The following is a 24,530-nucleotide window of genomic DNA, read 5'->3' as shown; positions in this document are numbered from 1 at the left end:
ATGGTTAGAGGAGCAAAGGATTTGTAATGAAAATCAGTATTCGATATCTGAGTGTTTTAATTTCCTACGAACTAGTCAACGGCTATTTACAGCTTCACATAATATGTCAAACTGGACATTTTGTGAAATAGACAAAATTAATTGCTCTTCGGACATAGAGAATATGCCCAAATTGTATTCATAATGTCTAATCCCATTTAGATACAAACTTTGTAATAAACCATTTGGGTAAGTATATAAAATTAAGGCTTTTTAAAATGTTTATTTATTTATCTAATAACTAAATAGCTTTGGACAAAAGTCGTATCACAGCGTTGAACTAAAATAAAAACTACTGATGTCAAAGGATGAAATAAAATTGTATGAAATATAAAATTCACAAAAACTAATCATGCTATGAAACACAGAAAGTTATAGTGATTTTACATTAGTGTAAGTGACGCCAAAATAATACTTTTAAAAATCTATAGACCCGATTAATACATTTGTAGACATTTGTGTGTGTGGCTTTATAGATATTTTGTTAAACAGCAAGATCCATATATTATAAAATTATCATCATCTTTGATTTCCTATATAATAATAGAGGATTATATGAAACGGGGGCGCCACTTTGACCAAAAGAAAAAAGAAATTTAAAAAATAAATGTATACCCTATTAACCAAATATAGATTACACGAACCCATATGGTATTAGATAATTTCTGTAATTGGGAATGGTAATGACAACATTAGAAAATTAATGACAAACATGGAATTTTTATTTGAATTTATAAGAGATTAGAATATTCCGTAATGAACTACATACTCCTTGATCATGACAACAAAATAGTAAAACATAGATGGCGCCACTAGCGGTCCTAAAGCATGACAGAAACAAAAATTAATGGTAAATTTTTTGCAGAGATAAGAGTATTATTAAATCTAAATGTGTACGGAGGAACCAGTCGTTATCATGAATACTTTAATTTCGACTTTATATATTAAATCTAATTGCAATTCTCATTTACATTATAAAACAAAGTCTGATGACTTAACCTACCAGTCAAATGTCATAGACTAAAAATAACTTCAAATAATATGACCGCTAGACGCGCGTACACACAAAGTGACTTCTGCAATTAAATTCACGGATATTGTAATAGCAATTTGAATACCCTATATATATTTATCCATTTAAGCCTTGCTTCTTTTTGGCTCTTTTACATCGTCTTCCGGCGCGGGGGATCCCTGTTGAATGGATTTCTTCTCTTTCAACGCTTCTTTCACGGCGTCCACTATATCTTGAGGCTCTGCGACCGATATTTTCTTGCCTGCGAAATTTTGGAGTACAAGTAGACTTAATATTCTGTATATTATCATTTAATTAGTATAATAATAACATGAGAAAGGTATCATAAATGTATGGTATCTATGTGTAAATTATGTGTGCTCAGATTTTTACCAGATTAGTAATATTTTTTTTTTTAAGTGACTATTATGAGTACTGCATGATAATATAAATTAGTCGATATATCTGAATAAATGACGTATTTGCATTCGCCTATGGCCAAATAACTACCATTTTGACCTGCCTACTAATAAGAATAGGTAATAAAAATTATAAAATATGTTTCTAACTGTAGTCTAAAGTTTATCGTAAATTGTCCATGACATTATAAATACCATTATATGGTCTAAGTGGTTTGAACCAATGTTATTATATACATATAATATTTGAGCTAGTACTCCTAAAAACTTTTTAATGCAAGATACATATATTGCTATATCCAGCCTTTCCTATAGCTTAATTGATTGAACCACATGTATGGAATATTCTGACACAGAAGGATACGTAATGCCAAATCGCTGTAATTACTTGAAATGAGATAGCGATATTATTCCATACGAGCGAGAGAGAAAGCGACTACAGCTTATGTTATAACCGAATTTAGCGAACATATAATACATGTTAAAACTTTAAATATCATTTAAGGTCTTGATAATGTCAGTGACAAAGAACAACAAATATACTAGGTAGTGAAACTACACAATCTACCATTGTTGATTAATCAAATTTGGCACTCACAAAAACAGTTTCTTGGTCTATGCCACCGTACCTATAACCAATCACAATCACGTTGCTGAGTAAAATCGACCGAATTTTACATCTTCATGGTTTGAAATTGAGCTGGAAACTATAGTTGTTGCATGATAAATAATTAGTGGCGTGGTTAGCAGATCTGAATGAGTCCTATATAGCCCTGAATTACATGTTATTTGTATTCATCTCAATCGAAAAGAAAAAAATGTGAAAGAACTTGTATTGAATTTAAGTTTTCAAAGATAAGATACACCAAATGATAGCACATAGATTTAAGACAGGCTGTTGTCATTGGTCAATACTTTGACCAAAGACAAAGAAAAATAAAGACAACATCCAGCAATAGCGTTAATTAAGATAGAATTATTCTTGTGCATTTCTAGCACGCGTTTCTCTTCATTGTATGAGCGATACGTAAACACGACGATGTCTTTTTAACACGACTAAGTGTGTACTCGTAGTATGAGTAGTGTTAAAAATAGCAAAATCATTCCCTAAATTAGTGTTGTTTTACATGCTACTTCCTTTCCCGTAAACAGATTCAATGTTTAATAGTTTTTTTTTTATGAAGCTAGTACTAATAATTTAAAATCTATTTGATAACATAATTTATTACCACGGTATAAAAACATAGACGTATAAAAAAAAACATTTTACAAAAATACACTGTTCTAAACCACTGAAGGTTGGTCACAGGGCTGATATTAACGTCATCTAAAAAAACAAAAATTTCATAAAGTTATAATACTTATAACATTTTCAAAAAATTGTCTAGATACTTCCTTTTCCAATTGGCCTTAAATTGATCTACTCTAGATATTAGCAACATATATTGTGTAACACCAATAACCTAAAATTCTTTCAAATCTATTCCTAATAAAAGAGAAACGCTAATTTAGGAAAAAGTAGGAGTACATAGACACAGTTAAAAATTACCGCGGCAATGTTGACGAAGTCGAAAATCCAATCAAATCGCGAGAGAATATCAAAAAAAAAACAAGCTATAGCTCGTATTTTAGATTTTAAATCAAATCAACATGATAGAAAAGTGCCACTAGACGAATACTAATACGATGATAGTAGCAACCAATAGCGGACGGATATAGCGCGCTGCGATTGGCCGAAATAGTATATAGTTCGTCGCAGTATAATCCCAAAATTAAATTAGCAAGATGCTATGTCACTTATAAAAGTGTAAATATACACTTATGTAGATATACACAGAACACATATACACAGAATTAATGTTTATACTTTTTGACAATACGGGTAATATCAACCAAAGATTTAATGTTATACACCTTGCTATTTTCAGTTTTTCTAGCTAATACACGTCCGTCCTTATGCCATATAAACCTAAAATTGTCTCCTAGATGTAACTTTGCATTGTACAGCAATTTTTTAAGTGGTTTAGTTAAAGGTTCTCTGATGTAGACTGGTTTGCCAGCAACTTCTTTAGATAACTCAGGGAATACCGCATCTAAAGTAAGGCGCGTCTTTTTGCTAGCTATTATCCACTTGTTTTTCGCGTTTTCCGACTGCATTTCAATTAAATATTGCACCGGCTTATTGTTCCCAAACTTTACTTTTCGAGACGAGATAATCTCAGCTTGGTCTAGGTCGAGTTTAGAGGCTATTGTGATGAGAGCTTCGCAAATTTCATCATCGGTAGCGTCCGGCAAGCCGGCGATCTCTAAACATAACGCTTTTTGCTTAACTGCATTTTCACTCCGTTCTAAAACAGCTATTCTTAATTCTAGATTTTTGTTTCTGTTTATTAAATCTTGATTTTTACTTTCGATATCAATGATTTTGGCTTTTTGTTCGTTGATATTTCTCTGTAATTGTAATAAAATTTCAACGTTGCTTAACTCGTGGCCGTACGTTTTTTCGAGTTCACTGCTTATATCCTCAACCAGTGCTCTTGTCTTTTCGTCAATGGTGTGCTCTGAATAGGACTCGACTTCCTCGTCAGAGATGGAATTTGACGATTTTTTCTTAAATTTCTCAGAACTCCGCTTGACACCTGCAGCATTGCGGAGGGTATTTAACTGTTTATTACATATTTTATAACAGGCAGAGTCGCCATGCACCACTCTGTTACATCGACTACACTACAATCTTGGCAACTTTTTGTTATTATACATTTTTGAGATACCATTTTGAATATAGTAGAATATTTATCTATATGTGTTGTAACTAAACACGAAGTTTATAAATTTAACCTTCACGAACCTTCATATTCATAAGAAATTATATTAATTAGGCCTTAAATTCTTCTTCTTTTGAGAATGAATCTGTGAGTCTGTGAGTATCGCTGTGACGTGATGTGTCCACATTGTGATTGGCAAATAAATTTGCCTCTATAAAGGCTCTGTTGATTTTGTACATACATTTTGACGATGGCGATAACAAATGGAACATGAAATAATTGTGTACCACAGTCAAAAAAATATATATAGTGATTTCAAATTAAATATCTTTTTAATCCCTTTTAAAATCTTACAAATCCATACATTGTGACGAAAATCCAGTTTTGGCAAATTGTAATATCAGGATTTTCTAGACTAAAAAGTGTCCAGGATCCCGGTATTGCCCATTGTGTATTCCCTAGTGTATTCGCAATGAATAATATTACTTGTTTGTTGTGTAATGATCACAAAACTATGTGTATGTTGTTACCTTTCACGCAAGTTAAAAGGCCTATAGCATGATGGTGGGGGTAGCCAAAGGATATAAATGAAACAACTCGACATAATAATTAAATTTCATATATTCAAGAACATTTACAATGTACATTAACAATATATGACCATCATACTATATCCCTTTATGTATTTGTTCGCTCAACAATCACAAATTCAGCCTCTATCACATACTTCGGTTGTCTGTGCTATACACAAAGTTACATATGTTACAGGAAATGTATACTTATAATCCAGAGGATATTTATATAATACATACTATTCGATATACTTCAAGAGATATTTCCTATAACGATTTTTTTTATATCTAAGCTTTCTTAACGAAATATATGGACAACTGTAATATGTGAAAGGGCTTGCACGTTCTCAGCTTTTAAATAAATATTTACATCAATTGAATCTACACTAGAAATATGTCATAAAATCCACATGTGAAATCCATATGGATTTCGAGAGCCTTTGGCGTCTTTTTAACGAAAGACATTTAATTCAATGTCCAAGTAGAAAACTACTTTTAGTTTGTTCTAAAAATATTTTACAAAAGAAACAAATGTCGAAAAGAAAAATATAACAAAAAAATTTTTTTTTATTTGTTAATTCGTATCTAATGTCTAATCATCGAATTATACGTGTTGCTATATACTACTTATCCTAATATCGAAACAACATTTATACGTGTATCCCGCGCTATATACTGCATATCCCGCGCAACACAACAAAAACGTCTAAATTATCTAAATATTATTGGAGTCCGCACTCTCAAGGACTTTTGATGCAATGTATATATATTGCACATTATATACATTGTTATCTCTTGCATCTGTGGCTCGACCTCTCCTCCTTGAGCGATGAAAGATACGTTATACCTTTATGTTACCCTTAACTTGTTACCACTCAAATGAAAGAGATAGCAATATAAGTACTGTGCATCGAAAGTTCTTGGGAGTGCGGGCTGCATATTTCCAGCTTTCACAGCACCAGCGCCTCTAGCGGCGAATTCACTCATCACTGACGATTAATCCCAAAGCTACTATGTTAATGCGCTATTAGCGGCACACTAGCGCCACCATCACTTTGTCAATCTCTTTTATTTCTTAGCAAAATATAGAAAAATATTTCAACAGATTATGTCACACTATAAATAATTTTAATATAAAGTACTTATTATAGTTTCCTTTGATACAATGTGGTCACAGTTGATTAAACAAATTTTAGTGACCACCGTTTTCCATTTAAACAACTGTGCAATTGCAATGGAGGACTATATAATACTTTAAAATAAAATTATTTATCTAGTGTGGCATAATTTTTCAGAATATTTTTTACGTTAAGAGATAAAAGAAATTGTTAAAAAATTGATGGTGGCGCTAGTGTACGATATGTGTGTGCAATAAATAATAAATTAAAAATTGTATTTAATTGATGACCTCTTGACTCTCATAAACATCACCATTCAAGCATCATACAAATCTGGATTCTTTTCTCGCTCTCGTTTAATCGCCCTGTCGTAGCCAAACGGTTGGTCCGGTAGAGGTTTTTGTTTCTCCTCCCATTCCCATAAATAGTCCATCACATTGTACTTATCAGTGGGGTCGTTCAAGATCACAAACGTGCACAAAAACACAGACATCAAGAACCCGCTGATAAAAAACGCTTTGTTATTGTTATATGCGTCTGACAGACTTTCTAGAAAAGTCCAAGCTCGGGACCTATCGCGCGGTGGCGCGCCGTCATCACGGTTCAACCGGTGAATTGTTTCGTCTGATTTCGTACTACCCGTTTTATTTTTTTCTGCAAAACAAACGTTGTTTTTTCATGTTGATGTCAAAGTATTTATTCAGTAGTTCTCAGGCAATTTTCCCACGTCCAATTTTAACTACAATATGCTCACAAAGCTACGAACTATTTAGCGTTTCTGTACGACCAGTGCCGAAAGATGCATGTATTTTCTTTCAGTATATGCAACTAAAAAATAATGAACTAAAATGAAAGCAAGCCTTCAAGCCATTTAGAGAAGCAAACTCTATAACTCCGGACTCATCAAAGAAATTTTTGTCTGAATCGAATATAATAATTTCGAATTAAGTCTCATATCAAAATCATCAAGACAAAACGTAATTAAATAACTTTCGAACAAAATAAGAATCATTCAAATCGGTCCAGGCCTCTTCGAGCAATTCTCATAAAAAATATATAGCAACAAATTGAGAACCTTTTCCTTTTATTGGAAGTCGGTAAGAAACCTATTTCAATAAGTGTAATTCATAATTGTCCTACACTACGATATAAATACTATATTATGTTAGCGAAGATATAGGAATCACGTTTTGGTCTTACCATCTCTATCGTAGGAAACTCCTAGAATCTGACCAGGCGTGTCCTCCTCCAACTCTGCATACGCGTACATAAGCGCTTTTTGCTTTTCTGACAGCGTCTTCGGTACCTGGTAATAGAAAAAGACGATTAAAAATCATTTAAAATAGAAAAATGAGGCTTTTGCCCGGTACCTTCCGCAACCGTGAAGCGTTGAAGCCCAGGGTTCCGCTTTCATATATTTCTTCTCTACCTCAGACGGTGTGTGTGACGGCGGCAGGTGCTGTATACGAACTGTCAAGACTGTTTATCGCTTCATACATCATTTACAGACACTGAATGGTCCGATTCTATTCCGTTGTATTATTTCTTGCGGAAACCACATGTCACTGTCTTTCAAGAAAGCAAATAATATATGGTAAACATCGTGAACAAATACTTTAATTGATTAGTATGTGAAATGGAGAAGGCAATGGCCAAACTCGATTAATTTTGCTAAAAACATGTTATGTGTGATTAATTCCACTTAATGACAGCGACCCTCAGTCATGAGGAATACGACTGTAAGGCATAAGTACCTGTATCTTGATGTGAACGTAATGATCTCCGTAGCCCTGCGTGCTGACTCGCTTCATGCCCTTTCGAGAGAGGCGGATGGCGCTATGTGAAGATGTGCCCGGCACTATCTGTAAAAAGAGACGAAATATTTTTAAAATATACAAAAAAAAAGTAATTAGGCCGATCGCGAAAGTATAGACTGATGTTAAAAATTTTGTTCCAGGGGAATTTCAAAATGTTGTCGTTAATATCAATTTACATTTGATTTCATTTATTTTAATTATTTTATTGACATATAAGAAATAAGAAAGATCCATGTTACCTGAATAGTGTGATCTTCGTATATACCCTGTATCCTCACAGTGCCGCCCAAGATTGCTTGAGATACCGAAATCTGAAATTACGAATTTTTATTAAACATACATATACCTGAAATCTGAAAGTCTATTTTAATTTATATCCACTTTTGATGTAAGATCATAAAAAAAAACATGGTAACATTAATATCATATATATAGAATAGACTTGTAGGAAAAGACGCAGTTTACTCACATTGCAGTCAGTGTGGACATCGGGCCCGTCCCTGCGGAAATAGTTGGACTTTTCCACCTTGAACGTGACGAACACCTCGTTGTTGCCCACCGCCATCCTCACCGTCTGCCCGTCCTCCACGCCGGCCGGCACCGGAACCGTTATCTTCTTGCGTTGAACCTTTTAATTTAAAATGTACTCAGATATACAGTCATTGTCCTTTACGAGGTAGAGGGGCTGGTGATTCGAAATTTTATTTTATTTGGAAGGCCAACAGGCATACTTACATAGATGCAAAATTCTGTTATTTATAGAACTCACAGATAGACCTCAAAAAAAATAAACAATAGTTTTCTTTTTTTTTACAGTCTGTATTATGTGTCCGACTGCTAGGCAAACAATAAACAATAGTATAACAATGAAAAAAAAAGCACTAATCCTTGCGATTAAGTCTATCCTGTTTATATAAACACAGATCATTGTTGATGTTGAACATAAAAGGAAACACATATCAGCAAGGGCTTTTGCTACACATTAGCATGAAATTGTAACGCATTTAAAATTCATACAATTTTCCTGTGCACATGCTAAATACGAGTTTGGTGTACACGGGCCTTAATAAGCTACTATGTTGCAAAATAATTAAAATATTTACTTACAGATTGTCCTTTCCCTTCACACTCGATGCAAGGGAACTTGATCAGCATCCTGGTGCCGTGGCAGTGGCGACATGTGGAACGCATCACAAATGGACCTAAAACAGATAGTACAATAATTTATTACTACAAAAGAAATCTGTTTAGTAAGAAAATAATTGCCAACACCTAATAAAAAAATTTTCGTCGCTCCGAAATTTGGTTTTCTAATTGGGGCTTCAAAATTTCAATGCACTGACTAAACATGTGTTCCCATAACCTCTCTGATATCTGAGCGTTTTCCCAGTTCCTTCCACAGTGTTGGAACCATTGGGTTCCACATATTGATGTGGAGCTATATGTGTTTGCATAATCATTTCCTCATTGTGACTTCTTCATACCATGTTTACAGTAATAAACTTATTCATTCATTCAATACATACCTCTAGAGAATGTCTCCATGCCAGTGCCATTGCAGTAGGTACACTTAATGGACTTAGTGCCAGGCTCGCAGCGGCTGCCCATGCATTTGGGGCATGTATCCACTACATTCACATTGATATCCTTGTTCACACCCTTTGCAGCTTCCGTGAACCGTAGATTGACTATGACCTGTAAATTAGTTTAACAATTAGCACCTAGTGGAAATCATATGTAGTAAGGTATAATATGTATTAGGTAATTATGTTTAACAATATTATTTCAATAAAATAAATTGCATCGATTCTCTCTTCTTTTTTCTCTTTTAATTGGATATAAATCAGCTTACTATCTTTTATTCTCTTATTTGGATTTTGTTACCACATAGTTATCTCGAAAGATAACCTTTTACTATATCTGTGAAATATGTGATAAAATGTTTTTTTTTCAATAGAGCTACATGTCCCCACTCTCCTAACATAAACCTGTCCTTAATATTCTCCATCAACATCCTGATTGTATTTTTACATTCTGTAGAGGGTTGATGATGCAAACACAGACAATACCAAATAAAATTGACAAAAAAATAGATTAGATTAGATTAAAAAAAAGAGCATCCTGACCTTAACTCATCCAATCATCTACCTATTTCTGTAACTTTCAAATTTATAAAGTGTAGAAAATAAGTATCAGTTTTATATTAAATGATCTTAAAAAAACTGAAACCTCACCTCTTGTGCAGCTCCAAATCCAAATTGACTCTCTGCAAAGTCACTGAAAGCATCACTCTTGAAGCCAGCATCTCCGAAAATCTTCCGGAACAACTCCTCAGGGTCTATAGTTGACTTGTACTGCCACTGGTGAGTGAAACCATCTGGGCCGCTAGGTCCTCCTCCCATTCCCATTTGGTCCGATGTTGTCCCAAAGGTGTCATACTGTTTACGCTTGTTCTCATCAGAGAGAATCTAAAACAATACAGAATCTGTATACTAAACTTCTAATGGCAATATAAAATACTAAAACCTGATTGACTGACACATAAAAATACAAATTGTGTGTGTGTGATGCAATTTTGTTGTTTTTGTTGTTGTTGTTATTAATAGGTGGTCACATTTAATGTTCTTACCTCATAAGCTTCTGACACCTCTTGAAACTTCTTGGATGCTTCTGGATCTGATTTATTAGCATCGGGGTGATATTTTTTGGCAAGTTGATAGTATGCCTTTTTGATATCCTTAGCAGAAGCATTCTTGGATACGCCCAGAACTTTGTAATAGTCAGCTCGCACGCCGAGACTACGTGTAGTGTGAATTTGTCGGTAGCATTGAGCTACGTTATCTAGAAAATGTTAGAACCTTATAGAAATTTAGGAATGAGGTTAGGACACAGTAATGTCAGACAATATTGTTCAAAGATGTTATTGAGCTGTTAGATCAATACAATCTTAACATTGTCATAAAGAGTTGATGTTTATATCCCATTTCTACTAAATAAAATGTTACCGGTGATGTAACAAAAGCATGTAAAACTCACATTTCAAATTTTTATGTGTTACTTTAACACCAGAAACAACCGGGCTATTTTTATAGGTATCACAATTCTTGATGCATTTGTGCATAAAACGGTTGGGAGTAATCGAAACATTGCTAGTAATAACTGCACTAATCGTTTTCGGATTTAAAAATCCGAGCATACTCCGTGTTGGAGCCATTTTGGAAGAAAAGAAAATGAAATATATATGACAGATAATTTGACAGTGACATATGAGTAACCATAGACACGAAACTAAAATAAAGCCCCTTTCACGCTATATTTCATATTTGGTTCAATAGTAAACGATTAAACGATTCGGAAAGTCAACTTTGTGTGGCAGATTAATATTGTTTAATGGCAATACTCAACTTTGCTGGGCAACGGTAGGCAAGATGTTTTATAAACAAAAATGAGCTTACAAAATGCCAATCAATTTTCGTATCAATTTTGAATTATAAGATTATTTAAATATTTAATGGTGTAGTACTGTATAGTTTCAATTATATCCTAAGTTATACTCAAGTGCAAAAATGGCTTCGATCAATGTGCGAGATCAGAAAATCGAACAGCAAGTGAGTGCCTTTTTCAGATTAAATTTTTAATGGATATTATTATGTGGTACGTTCGTACATAATATAAACTGATATTTTTTAGCGCCAGTTAATGGAGCAGAAAATGAGACAAAAACGGCAAAACTCTGGAATGGTTCAAGCCAATGATCTAAGGGTTGGTTCGGCAAAGCGACCTATATCAGGTAGCCGCTCTCGTGAACTCCATGGTAAGTATTCAAAACTTTAGTTTTACAGTTTCATTGTTAATTTTATCAATGTGTAGTTTTTTAATGCATGAGCTCGATGTTAACCTTGGTTGTACGCTTTTTTATAACAGGCTATGATGGCCCGATGCAATTTCTCATGTCGCCTGTGAATCCTGACCAAGTAATACCCCTTCAAACAAATAGAATATCTACTTATGATGGTAAGTAATTTCCCTAATATAATTTTTGATCTAAAACTGTAATTGTTATAAATTGGGTCCATCTCTTTAATTTTACAGTCTATTTCTTTACATTTTTATGTTATGTTACTGCTAGTCTGCAGCATGTGGTAAATCTTTATATTTTATGTTTCTATTTAGAAGTACATTAAGTTATCTTTAATATATTACAAGTTGTATTTTTTTAAAATCTATTTTAGAACACTGGGCAACTTACTGATTTTTAAATGGAATCCTTTTGCTTAACAACACTGAACAATACTAAAATAACTTAATTTTAACAGACATAACAAGCAAGTACAATCATAATTATTAGTCAGGAAATTGATTCATAACATTTATCCATGGTGGTTAGTAGTTTGTAGATTTGATTATTATTAAAATTTATTTTATGATGTTAAAAATTGTCTGTAAACATTTTTTATTACACACTTTGACTTTGAACATACATTAATATGAGTCAATGAGGAGTTACTTAGGTTTATGTTGAGGAAACAAATTAGCTAAAGACATGCAGTTGATTAAAACATAAACCCTGTTACAAGAAACATAAGTATTAATCATCACTCAATATATGACTCAAATGGTCCATTTGATTTGAAAATAAGAACAAAGTGTGATTCAAATCCATTGTTTATGTTATGACTTATTTCTTGAAGACTAGTGGTCAACACTGATACTTATTTTTTAGGCATCTTCTATACATATTTATAAATCGTAATCGAAAAGAATTGAAACTAAACTTATTTACTTAATTTACAAAACTTTCTATTATGTATGGCTGAGCTTTGTGAATCAGCACTTAGTCACAAACATAAAATGTTTTTGTACTTTTTGACAATGTTACGTACATATTCAAAAAGTAAATTATACAATAACACCATACTTTATTATACTACTAGAAAAAAATATACATATATATTAACAATAATGGTAAGCACTTCTTGCATGATAGGAATCACAAATTAGTTTTCAGGAGTGATCGTTCCGAAATATTAATAAGTAGTGGCTTTAAAAGTTGATGTGAAAAAAGTATTATTTCAGAGTAAATGCTTTAAATTTCAGAATTAGGCAATCAAATAGAAGTGCTGACTGTCGGGGACGGTTCAGGCAGCGGGGAGGAAGAAGAGGAAAGTGTGCCGGTGTGCAGCATGGGGCGGGACGTGAGCACTGATGACGTGTGCGCGGACGCTGCCGTGGCGCCCATGCAGAGGGGAATGAAGACCAGGGACACGTCACCCAGTCAGGTATATTTTCGCCTTGTTGTACTTACTAAGTCAAGAGGAAATGTGCACTCTATTTATCAGCTAGTGTGTTAAATGGATAAGGCAATTAATATTGCTTAGGAAGTCTGACAACTAGGGATGCCGACAATCGCGCGAAGTGGAGGCGAAAAAGTTGGAAAACGGTCTCTGGGCTCCGACGCTCAACCACTAAGGAAGAAACCGGGAATAGGTACGCTCAAATTAGAGAAATTGTTCAGGAAGTCGTTGTATGTTACATTCCACGTAAGGCGCCATTACGCTGACCCTCAGCCCTGAGGAATACGACTATAAGAAAAAAATGTCATTTAGGTAAATCGTAACCAAAACGTGGCAGGCATCTATAAAATTATTGGTAAATTCATTTGTTCGTAGCATCTATAACATCAACTACTAACAAAAATAGAATTAATTATTTATTATTATTTAGAAAAATGTAGTTATGTAATAGTGTGACTCATCACTTTTTAAATTCGCATTTTAAAATGTATTTGTTTTGATACATTTACATAATAGATCGATATTGGAAAAGTGTGATTTCGCGTTGTCAAAGGTTATGCGGTGCATCAATCATACACATTCAGGATCGTAATGGCGACAGATCACGTGATGTTTGGTTGGAACGACCATTGCCAAGCCAATAAAACGTTTACTACTATGTAAAAGAAGCTTAAAACGTAAGGAAACTGCAAAATAACACGTAACATGTTAGCTGACCTTGGACTCCGACGGTTCATGGCTGAGGAAGAAGCCGGGGAAACTCTGCCACATTTACAAAACATAAATTTCACCTACTTCGTCGCTTTAGTCTTAATTACATACAATTATTTTGTTTAATCACAAACTTAGTAGCAGCTCCCACGACTATGCATCATTATCATCACGCTGTCTGTCTATCCCTATGTATGCTTAGATCTTTAAAACTACGCAACGGATTTTGACGCGGGTTTTAAATAGATAGTATGATTCAAAAGGGAGGTTTATATGTATATAACATGCGTATTTTTTCGTAAACAACTTTTTATTTATAGGCTGCAGAAATAGAAGGGTCGGTTGAAGGAGCAGTGGAGACGTTTGTGGTCACCCCGGCGAAGCACGGCACCTTATACAAGTGTCGTATAGCAAGGGACCGCAAGGGGATGGACAGGGGGCTGTATCCCACATACTTCTTACATTTAGAGAAGGATTATGGCAAGAAAGTTTTCTTGTTAGCTGGTAAGTGTTTTTATCTTTTATATTATTTACTATAACACTTAAGTGTATGATTGCACAGTAGCTTATATATTGAATTAAAAACCAAGCTTAAAGGACCTTTCCCAAAGGAAAATTGCTTTAGCAGCGCTGATCTTTCGGCATTTCTTCTCAGCAGTGGTCGTTCCGATATGCTAGTAGTTTGTAACTGTCAGAAATACAATATAATTTAGAATTTTGTGTCTGTGAATTTATAATTTCTGAATAAAAGCTTTGACTTTGATGATGTTGTATTTTCAGAATAAATATCAAATAAAAATCAGGCATAATCAAATGGTTGTATGTTTCATATTATATCTGAGCCTTTCTTCGCTTTTGAGCGTCAGAGTACAGGGTCCATTTTTCTACTTTTTCATTTACACTTCGCACGATCGTCGACATCCCTAATAGTCAGTCCATGTTTAAACAACAAAAGGTGAATGCACGAAATACTTTAACCACACGCGTGGCAATCTCTATACGTGGTAAATTTAATCTTAATAAAATATTTATTTTATATATATACTAATTAATACATTTTCTTTATCACGCAGCCCGTAAACGCAAGAAATCGACGACGTCCAACTACCTAATATCAACAGACCCAACTGAGTTGACCCGCACCGCGGACAGTTTTGCAGGGAAACTCAGGTCAAACTTGCTTGGCACTGCTTTCACAGTGTACGATAACGGGAAAGCGTGGAGGAAACATGACCATGCTAAAACTAGGCATGAGCTGGCGGCTGTACTATATGTATGTAATCTTATATTTTTAAATGGATTTGTTTTTATAAGCTTTTATGGGAGGCGTTATGAAGCGCGCAAATTATAACTTTTATCCTTAAACTAGCCTCCCGTACCGGCTCCGCTCGGGTTGAATCATAATAAAAAATTAGCCTATGTTACTCCTGAAGGTTTCGTCTATTTTTGTACCAAATTTCATCAGAGTCGACCCAGTAGATTTTAGTTTATTAATTACAAACAAAAATTCAAATCTTTTTTCTTTATATGTGGCGTGTGTCATGTCTCTTTAAATGCGATAAACTCGAAAACTAGCTGACGGATTTTTGTGCGGTTTTCACGAATAAATTGTGGTGAATGGTGAGTGAACTTTTAGGTGTACGTTTGTTATGGTTTTACCCGAGCGAAGCCGGGACGGGCCGCTAGTTCTAAAACAATTTAACTTTAAGTTGCAATTGAAATGTGTAAGTAAAGTGTAAAGTGGTCGTCGACGAAGACGACGAGCTTTATTTAGTCTCACCTGTCTGTCTGTTTTTATTTCACTTAACCTGCTGTTCCGTCTGACCTAATCTTGCAAGTATAATTTCACCTACTTCTGGTCCTACTGAGTTGAAATTTTCCACGTCCTTTCCATGACAATTTGATTTGACGGTGCACCCAAGTTCGGCTCCCGACGAGGGAACTCCTCAACGATTTACAGGACGGATATAATTTGTTGTCCCCCGTTTATTGCAACATGAGCCCCCTGATGACAATAAAATATTGTATCAAAAAAGTGACATTTGTGCAAAAAAAAATTTTGCTACTTTGTGTGAAAGTTCAACGCGCAATTGGTCGGTTTATTCAAAGTTATAGATGAAAAAATCAGACGCAACTGTAATCTGTTGGCCCTGACAGTATCTAATACCAATTTTGTCCGTGAAATCAACTGTAAATAATCGATATAGCTAACGAACCATCGGCAATGGATCGATACTTAATTAGAATTACATAGATATCCTTATCAAGTTATGAGATAATTCAACTATTTCTTCTTTATTCATTTAAAAACAAGTCCATATCCATACTCCCATGATAACATGAAGTTTGAAAGTCTGTCTTTCTGTCTCGTCACGTTTTTACTAAATCGCTGGGTCCGCCTTTTATGAAATTTTGAATAGTTAATGATTCAAACAACATCAAACATTAACAACTACCACGGACAGAGCTGATGGCTCATACATGTATTTAGTAAAATTGCTTTTGCGATAAGCCTTTATGTACAGCTCAAAGACTGCTTACGTCAACCTTTTATGTACTGCTCTATATTTTTATGGTATATATAGTTTTACTATATTATTCTATATAACTTTCTACCATATATATATAAAACTTTCAGGATACAAACGTCCTAGGCTTCAAGGGACCACGGAAAATGACAGTAATCCTGCCGGGCATGACTCCGGACCGACAACGAGTAGCTATAGCACCGCAGGATGACAGCGAAACTCTTCTAGAACGATTGAAAGGACAAAACTTGGATGACATTGTGGTTCTACATAACAAAACACCGGTTTGGAACGATGAAACCCAATCATATGTGTTAAATTTCCACGGAAGAGTAACCCAGGCAAGTGTAAAGAACTTTCAGATTGTACACGACTCAGAACCAGATTATGTGGTCATGCAATTTGGTAGGATATCAGAGGATGTGTTTACTATGGATTTTAGGTATCCGCTATGCGCTTTACAGGCGTTTGGCATTGCCCTCAGTTCGTTTGACAGCAAACTTGCTTGCGAGTGAGTAATTTTTATTTTGTACTGTTTATGGACTTAGAAATCAAAGAGGTTTTGTTGCGAGATCAAGTCCAATGGAGAGTTTGGTCTAACTACGATACCGGTGGACTAGTTATATGTCACGTCGTCCTATAAATATTAACCCGTTTTTATACGGATGATAAAATTCGGACGCTTAAAAATTTAATATGATAAAATTCGGCCCCTTTTCGAAAATTAAATATGATAAAATTCGGCCCCTTTTGGAAAATTAAATACAATAAAATTCGGACCCTTTTTGAAAATTAAATATGATAAAATTCGGCCCCTTTTCGAAAATTAAATACAATATAATTCGGACCCTTTTCGAAAACTAAATATGATAAAATTCGGCCCCTTTTCGAAAGATAGATATGATAAAATTCCGGACCCTTAAAAATTAAATATGATAAAATTCGGACCCATCTAGAGTCCGAATTTTATCATATTTAATTTTGAAGTCCGCCCATAAATGTTACCCCGACCACATGTTGGTAATAAATAAATAAATTTCGATTTAGTTGTGCATGTGAATGTGTGACATGTTTGATAAACATTATAAATATTCCATCATTATGTTAATTAATGGTGAAAATTTACAACAGTTACCATACATGTGTTGCTGGTTGTAAAATCCCTAGTTTATGGCCTTTTTTTAAATAGACTATAATACAGCTATAAGGTCACTGATGATTACTTTGTGATACTTATAGCGAGGTCGACGACATGCCACGTGAAATATTAATAACAAATCGATCGATTTTAATCGTTGAGAGCTTTGTAAGCTGCGTGTAAACTGTAACTAATATAAACAAAATGGTATAAAAAGCGTTTATTTTTCTTCCAAAAACCACTTTCAATTTCTATGTCCATAAACAAATGTAAACTAAGCGCACATTTAGTTTGGTGCTTGTAGGTTGTGTTTATCAACGATTCCTGTTCTTGATGGAAGGTTACTTCAGCAAACAAGTCAAACTTATTATAGAACTCTTTAAATCCTTTTCAATAGAGTATTTCCATGAAATGTATAACATATTTAATTAACCATACACAATAATTGTCAATTTAATTGATCAATTATTATTAATTACGCATATTTTATTTAAGATTAGGATTTCTTTTTGATTCCGGAGTAATGGCGTCACTAACACATACAAGTTACATGAAGTTTTATTTTTTCCAATTAGAAAATGATATCTGATTTCTTATAAAATAGACTATTTTATTCGGCTCAGGTTTATTTGTTCTATATTAAACAAATTAAACACTTAAAAATCCCTATATAATACACAAACACTTAACACCAGTAAAATTTTGCAGTCCCTCATCTCTTAAAATAAAACTGTAACTGGACTATGTTTGTCCAGTCACCATCACATAAACCTACCCAAATTCGTTGCAATATCGCCGCTATTACCGCGCAATAGAAATTTATGCAGGATAACTTGATGTGCTGTTGACTGTACATAGAAGATATTTACGAAAAGAAATAAGAGAGGTCTATTTAGGGACAATAGTTAGAAACATGGACAAAAGAGCCAATGGATTGAAATGCTAACTACATAGGAGCCCGCTGCATGATAATAAAAAGAAACGAAAATACCATATTCTCAACAATAATTTGCTCAATTTTATCTCACCTTGAGTATTAAAGCGAAATAAGAGACCATATACAGGCGTTTCTCATTTGTAGTTCTTTAATATGGATGCTAAACAATAACATTCCCAAAGATGGTTAGCTGGTGACCTCACAGCCCCTACAGCTTACTACAACAAGAGCGATCCTATTTCATATTCTGTGTTGAATAAGCTCATTGACTTTTGCTAAGATGCTATTTTATTAATGAATTATTGATACTTCTATTATTTTTTTATTAAAACCTTGAGCAGAATAGAGGCAAAGACTTGTGCAAACGAATTGAAATAGAGACAAACAAATTAACTGCATTTAGAATTTAGTTATATGCTAAACAGCTGATAAGAATAAGTCTTAGCATATTACTTTTACGGTGTCTCAAAGGGTGTACAAAGTATTTTACGATACAGACGAAAAGGTATAGCTTTGACAGTCGTGATTAATTTTATTCGTAGCTTTATTTATTTAATAAAATAATACAGTATACTGATACGTAACGCATGACTGGGTTACAATAGGCAACTGGATTGAGTTTTGATTTTATACACATAAAATTTTTTTTAGTGATTTTTATACTTACCAAAACACCCCATACTAATTGTAACATATGACGCCATCGATAAGAAAATCGACTTTCCCATAGAGTTTAATCGCTAATCAATTAACTCAGGGGTGCAAACACAAGCTGAAAATTAGCAAATTGTGTTTTTTAACAATTAATATACCTTAGTAAAGATGACCTTATTCGTACAAAAAAGTGCATGCGCACGCAAGCGTGTGCCGTGCCTGAAATAAATAACTACTTATATAAAAAATCGGCTAAACTGCCTATCCTATGTCTGTAACTGTAAGACCTTGTAAAGCGTATAAACTAGTCATTTTATGTTTATTTAATTGATATTCACTAAGCTTTATTTTATTCGATTATTTGTGAATTAAACATATTAGATTGAATGTACATGTTAGATTATTCCCCTATTTGAAATGTTCTTAACAGATATTGCTTGTGTTAAGCCCACACCTGCGTACGAAAAATCACACGAAGCTTCGTGCAAGCTATCGCGTATCGTTTCGTGTTCATCGCTTTTTCCTTACATATATTATACGGACATAATAACTACTCCTTGTGTCCTCCTTGCTCTCATATCACCTATGTAATAATATGTAAGTATACTGTTTTCTGTTAAAAGTATTTTAATTTAATTTAGTTGAAATTAAGCACGCTTAAAAGAGTTAAATAAAAGTAAACCACTGTGCTATTGAGCTGATGTTCTAACGACGAAACATATTTTAGCTTAAAAAATGCTTAAATAATTACGCATTGGGTCTGTACCGGCCTTCAGAATTGTGAAATCTTTTAGTACCCAATTTTACTTCAGTTGTAAGAATCAATGATATACTATCACCGACCATAATGTAACATAAAATTGAGCGATTTTATTTGCACTATTATTTGCGTATTGCCAGAGTCTGCCTTAGTTTTCGTACACCGATTTTAATGAAATAGAATTAAGGTCATAGCACACTTATATATACGTATATATATATATATATATTTATACCGCATTGGGTGGTCCCAGCAAGATGACTTTCATTAAAAGTGAATTTTAATCGTTCTCTGTATACATACTTTACATTGACAAGACGAGAGCTGACAGCGAGCGGTGCGGTAAAGTGTGCAATGATCTTTATCTTGTACCAAGTGTGATTTAATAACAAAGAGCTTTTAGTCACATATATTTGCATTCCTCGCCACTATGGAATTGAAAAGGAAATAATATACGTATGTATAATTCATATACATTAAGCAGCATTTTACATTTATAAATGTGAAAATGTGACGTTTATAATAAAATTGTAAAAGATATAGCAAATAATATATAGGCTTTTAATATCTGTATCTTTATAATGATTACATCATATTTACAAAATAATCGCTTAAGCCAGAGTTTTCCATGAACTCATAGACTCTGACACTACTTGTAGTGTAAACCCGGCTTTAAAATATTAATTGAAGATGGAAATGTGTATGTATAATGAAAGATTTAGGACAAGATTTTCAAAAAGTATTCGCGTCATGATGTCCCTTTCTCGTATTTATATTCTGTGATTCCCACATTAAATTACATTCCCGTTATTCAAAAAAACTTAAAGCACACTTAAAGCTGAAGTGTTTTTTATTATCCACTTTATACTACTAATTGGCAAAAAGAGACAAAACATACTTTAGTTCAAAGTACCTATGATTTATCTTTTTTATGAAAAAAAGGGCGACATTTTAAATTACCATTTCAGTATTATGTTGAATTTATACCCTGACAATAACATCGCCCTGTCCACTGCCTTTCACATGTCGGAAGATAGAATCATTTGTGTAATTAGATTTTAGAATAATTAAATGTGTGCCTATAATATGTTACGTGTCTACTAGATAGATAAAATGAAAACATAAATAAAGTTGTAAAATAATTAAATTGATAGTTTCACTGTTCTTTAATACGTGGCATTGGATGTTAAATTGCATTGAATGCTAATAAGTATTATTTAAATTAATTTACTTGGCAAACGAAACAGTGGCTAATGCTATACTATAACATGAATTGCAGGCTATACAGGGTATTCAATACACAAATTTTCCTACAACTTCCATAATAAACAGTGAAAAATAAACTAATAATAAGTTTTTAAATAATAAGTTTTTGACTTTCCATACTAACTACTAAGTCAGATTAGCTGATCACCGAATTTGTAAGGGAGACCCAAAAATTCTTTGTCTTTATTTAGACGTCGGTAATTCAAGTTTAATTTAGCCTATTATTGTACGTATTTTAAAAACGGATGCCACGTGTAAGCAGTACAGTGAAACCATAAAATGAACGCGTCAATAAAATGAGCTTTGTTGTAGATATTTGTGAAATATAATGATATATTTTGTCCCAAGCTATTCGACGTTAGTCCTACAATTTGTAGTAGGTATATTTTACACTATGAGACATAATTTTTGAATATCTAATATGGAATTGATTTGTGGAATTTATTTATTTAACATGACTATTTTTTTGTATTTTTCACATCTACTTGTATGCAATTAATTGGAAAATTATGAATTTTGGTGTATTGTGCCTTTGTAAGATAGGTTAATGCATTTGTGCCTTTTATTTTCTTGTCTGCCATTGATGTATTATAAAATGGCATTTAAACAGTTTGTATTATGTAAATATTGTTATCATAACAATCGAAAAAAAATATTTACAGATATGAATCATGTCAAATTGTCTGAAATAGTGTCAAACATCATTATGCTAATTATTTTTCAAAATCTATTTTGCAAACCAAAAATATTTTCATTCCATGTCAAAGGATTTGATTAGATTGATGATCTGTTTTATTTAACCAAAGACAAAAAAAAGACTAAAGACGAAGACCTAGGCTAGGAAGGTGTATGGAAATGTTCTGTCTATTTATGGGCTAGGACTCCTAGCGGCAAGATCGGCAGATTGGGCGTTGTAAAACCGGCCACGCGATGAGGGACAAAAGATAACGCCCTATTCCTTTACTTGTCGCGTTTTTCTAATACGCATTTTTCTTTCTTGTATGAGCGAAACGAATTCTGAATGCGTCACAACTGCAGTCATTTATTTGTATGCATTGTAATGAAATAATTTTCCTCAAGCTGTTTTATGACACATCAATGTCTTTGTATTTTGTACCTGAGGCTTTTCGTAGGCACATATAGTTTCTACACTCGTGTAAAATAAGTCTAGTTTGATAACAACACTGTAGCTGTAGTTATGTAGTAATGAATGTTCAACTACTTCAATGGTAAACAATCCTGTCTGTTATAAGTACATCACAACCTGTTTACAATATTTATAAATGTGTCTCCTGCCATTTAAAATTGCACAACATTCTTGGTATTGTAATATTAAAATAAGAATGTAATATTCACATTTTTAGTTGTGTTTGTGTTCCTGTTATAAAAAAAATAAAAAAAGTATAGTCATTTTATTGAATTACATTAATTTAATACCTATTTTAAATTACTAAGTATTATTTTGATTGTTAAATAAAATGTATAGAAATCGACGTATGTGATATCTATTGTAAATAATTGTAACTAAATGTTTACACTGTATTAATTGTTTTAAGCACTATGTCCACATATTGCCTAATGACTATGTCAAAATATTTATTCTTATTTAATCATGGATATTATAAAGATATATATGTTTTTATAATGTACATGATTAATTAACTTATTGGAGGAATCCTTGTATTTTTCTCATACCTAACATAAGCATGAATCAGGGTTATTCCTTTAGCATGTTTTTTTTTCAGTACATGAATGTAATAATCACATTATCATGAGGCTTATTTTACTCACTGTATATTTATGACCAGTGTGTACACTATATTTTACATTCCAGATGTATGTGATTACCTAAATCATGGTTTATTTAAATAAAACATAAGTGGAAAAAATATATTTTATTTTTAAATCTTATAGTAGTGTTAAAGGAAATTTTGGCAAGTGACAGAGCTAAATGGAAGTATTTTGACAACCCACATGGACGGAAAAAGCTTAGATAGTCAGTTATTTTTAGTTGATCTATGGCATGATTTACTTATAATGTTTATGGCAGAGATCTTTTGTTGGTAATTTGTAGTCATCAACATATTTGTTCAGTATCACAGCAGTTTTTATTAAGTTTATTATTCCAAGTAAAAACAAAAAAATGGTGACCTTATTTCCAATATGCATTTAGTAAAATGCATTGTAAAATGCATTGTGAAATTAACACATTATTTCTTATATAGTTTTAAATAGTGATTTCCACCCGGACAAAATTTTTACTTCTAGCCGCTGAATGTACTAGATTAATGTTTAACACGACACAAGACAGGTCAGTAGTAGCTAGTATTTTAATAGTAAATCTGGAAAAGTAATTTGGTTAATATTTTATGAAGTAATGAAAGTAGGTATACTTTTTAAATTTTTATTGACCCTTACATACAAAACTTATTCTGTCTTGGCAGCAGCTGCTTTAGGTTTTTTCGCCTTGAGCGGCCTCTGGGATCTGAGGATAGCAGAAGCGCGGCGAAGAGTAGCCTTAGTCAAGTCTGTACGGTAGTGGTTCGCTTGCAGCAACCGTTTTACCTTGAAGAGTGATCTTCTGGCGCCGGCTTTGAAAGATCGGCGTATGGAGTTCTTTACTGGCTTGTTTGTAGCTTTAGCCTTCTTGTAAACCACTGAGAAACCTTTCTTGTCAGGGTTTTCGACCACGCTGATAGCTTTCTTGTGGATCAAGCCATTGTATCTGTAGGAGTTGAGGTTAGTCACATTGCTGGGCTCCTTGCTGAACGGCTTCTTTATGTTACGCTTCTTCACCAGGAAGGCGTTGTTGTTACGGATGATCATCCAATTGAGATGAGACGACATTTTTGTAGTTTTCTCAAAAACTACACAATTACAACGTGCTCACAACGTGTCCGTAGACAAAAAGAAGAAGGTGATGTCTATGACAGAAGAAATGTCAAATGTGACATTTTTGTGTTGCCCTATTTTCAACTCTTTATACCAAGGCAAACCAAAAAATTATTAACCTTATTTATATAAAAGTTAAAGCATACTTTTACCTAAAGTATGTTTTATGTCGTTCTGTCAGTGTCAAATATTATAAAGTGCAACTATTATGAATAAGGATGATATTTAGTAAAAAATAATAATGTATTGATGTTTTCATTACATTATTTGGAATATAAAATATAATACAACAATTACATCCCTTTTGGTAGTGAAATAGGGGTTGAATGTCCATATAAAACTTTGCAGGGGACAGACAATATATAATTTATATGAAATAAATACCAGACCTGCATAAAAGAATAGCTGAAATTTTTCAATAGCATTTAAAATTGACTTTATATAATTTGAAATTTTGATAGCACGGTTAAAATATTCTTGTCTTTCTATACGGTATCTATTGACCTTCACATCTAATACACATAATTCCTAGAAGTTAAGGAATGTTTGAAAAAAGAGAAGGGTAACACTATTACCATAGAGTTATAAACAGAAGTATGTAAGACATA

General features: G+C 33.3%; 4 protein-coding genes across 7 annotated transcripts; 1 reads left to right on the top strand and 3 right to left on the bottom strand.

Annotated features, from left to right (window-relative positions):
- Positions 1-39: 39 nt before the first annotated feature.
- LOC128678535 (protein tumorous imaginal discs, mitochondrial-like) lies at positions 40-10,978 on the bottom strand. 3 transcript variants are annotated; one of them, XM_053760108.1, is made up of 11 exons: positions 10,779-10,977; positions 10,372-10,583; positions 9,977-10,210; positions 9,269-9,437; positions 8,850-8,944; positions 8,212-8,370; positions 7,982-8,053; positions 7,680-7,787; positions 7,126-7,231; positions 2,069-2,099; positions 1,181-1,313 (listed from the first exon to the last, which is right to left on the bottom strand). In XM_053760108.1, the coding sequence occupies exons 1-10, from the start codon at positions 10,954-10,956 to the stop codon at positions 2,086-2,088; spliced, it is 1,347 nt and encodes a 448-aa protein (XP_053616083.1). In that variant the 5' UTR covers positions 10,957-10,977; the 3' UTR covers positions 1,181-1,313; positions 2,069-2,085. The 3 variants fall into 3 exon arrangements, with proteins under 3 accessions (XP_053616082.1, XP_053616083.1, XP_053616080.1); XM_053760107.2 differs by lacking the exon at positions 2,069-2,099 and having other exon boundaries at positions 40-1,313; positions 10,779-10,976; XM_053760105.1 differs by lacking the exons at positions 1,181-1,313; positions 2,069-2,099 and adding an exon at positions 4,839-6,579 and having other exon boundaries at positions 10,779-10,978.
- Positions 2,106-4,601, bottom strand: LOC135309922 (uncharacterized). Its single transcript, XM_064436611.1, has 2 exons — positions 4,590-4,601; positions 2,106-4,197 (listed from the first exon to the last, which is right to left on the bottom strand). Exons 1-2 carry the CDS (start codon positions 4,599-4,601, stop codon positions 3,325-3,327), a joined length of 885 nt encoding a protein of 294 aa, XP_064292681.1. The 3' UTR covers positions 2,106-3,324.
- Positions 10,979-11,131: 153 nt separating the features above from the next.
- On the top strand, positions 11,132-23,221 carry ktub (king tubby). Of its 2 annotated transcripts, XM_053760109.2 has the most exons (7): positions 11,133-11,350; positions 11,433-11,556; positions 11,667-11,756; positions 12,840-13,021; positions 14,068-14,251; positions 14,821-15,020; positions 16,386-23,221. In XM_053760109.2, exons 1-7 carry the CDS (start codon positions 11,309-11,311, stop codon positions 16,788-16,790), a joined length of 1,227 nt encoding a protein of 408 aa, XP_053616084.1. In that variant the 5' UTR covers positions 11,133-11,308; the 3' UTR covers positions 16,791-23,221. The 2 variants fall into 2 exon arrangements, with proteins under 2 accessions (XP_053616085.1, XP_053616084.1); XM_053760110.2 differs by lacking the exon at positions 11,667-11,756 and having other exon boundaries at positions 11,132-11,350.
- Positions 23,222-23,420: 199 nt separating this feature from the next.
- Positions 23,421-23,960, bottom strand: RpL28 (Ribosomal protein L28). Its single transcript, XM_053760111.2, has one exon. The coding sequence runs from the start codon at positions 23,875-23,877 to the stop codon at positions 23,458-23,460; it is 420 nt and encodes a 139-aa protein (XP_053616086.1). The 5' UTR covers positions 23,878-23,960; the 3' UTR covers positions 23,421-23,457.
- Between the last annotated feature and the right edge of the window lie 570 nt (positions 23,961-24,530).

Source organism: Plodia interpunctella, chromosome 20 (genome assembly GCF_027563975.2).
Source record: "Plodia interpunctella isolate USDA-ARS_2022_Savannah chromosome 20, ilPloInte3.2, whole genome shotgun sequence".
NCBI lineage: Eukaryota > Metazoa > Arthropoda > Insecta > Lepidoptera > Pyralidae > Plodia > Plodia interpunctella.
The sequence above is the reverse complement of the archived record's forward strand: the minus strand, read 5'-3'. Positions and strand labels throughout refer to the sequence as shown.

What these genes read in the sequence shown, in the direction of transcription:
- LOC128678535 (XM_053760105.1), bottom strand. Translation starts at nt 10,956, where the DNA reads ATGGCTCCAACACGGAGTATGCTCGGATTTTTAAATCCGAAAACGATT. An exon ending in AACACATAAAAATTTGAAAT is followed by an intron (nt 10,584 to 10,778) that starts GTGAGTTTTACA and finishes AACATTTTCTAG; the next exon opens with ATAACGTAGCTCAATGCTAC. An exon ending in ATGTCCACACTGACTGCAAT is followed by an intron (nt 8,054 to 8,211) that starts GTGAGTAAACTG and finishes TCGTAATTTCAG; the next exon opens with ATTTCGGTATCTCAAGCAAT.
- ktub (XM_053760109.2), top strand. Translation starts at nt 11,309, where the DNA reads ATGGCTTCGATCAATGTGCGAGATCAGAAAATCGAACAGCAA. An exon ending in TAGAATATCTACTTATGATG is followed by an intron (nt 11,757 to 12,839) that starts GTAAGTAATTTC and finishes TTTAAATTTCAG; the next exon opens with AATTAGGCAATCAAATAGAA. An exon ending in AGCTGGCGGCTGTACTATAT is followed by an intron (nt 15,021 to 16,385) that starts GTATGTAATCTT and finishes TAAAACTTTCAG; the next exon opens with GATACAAACGTCCTAGGCTT.
- RpL28 (XM_053760111.2), bottom strand. Translation starts at nt 23,877, where the DNA reads ATGTCGTCTCATCTCAATTGGATGATCATCCGTAACAACAACGCCTTC.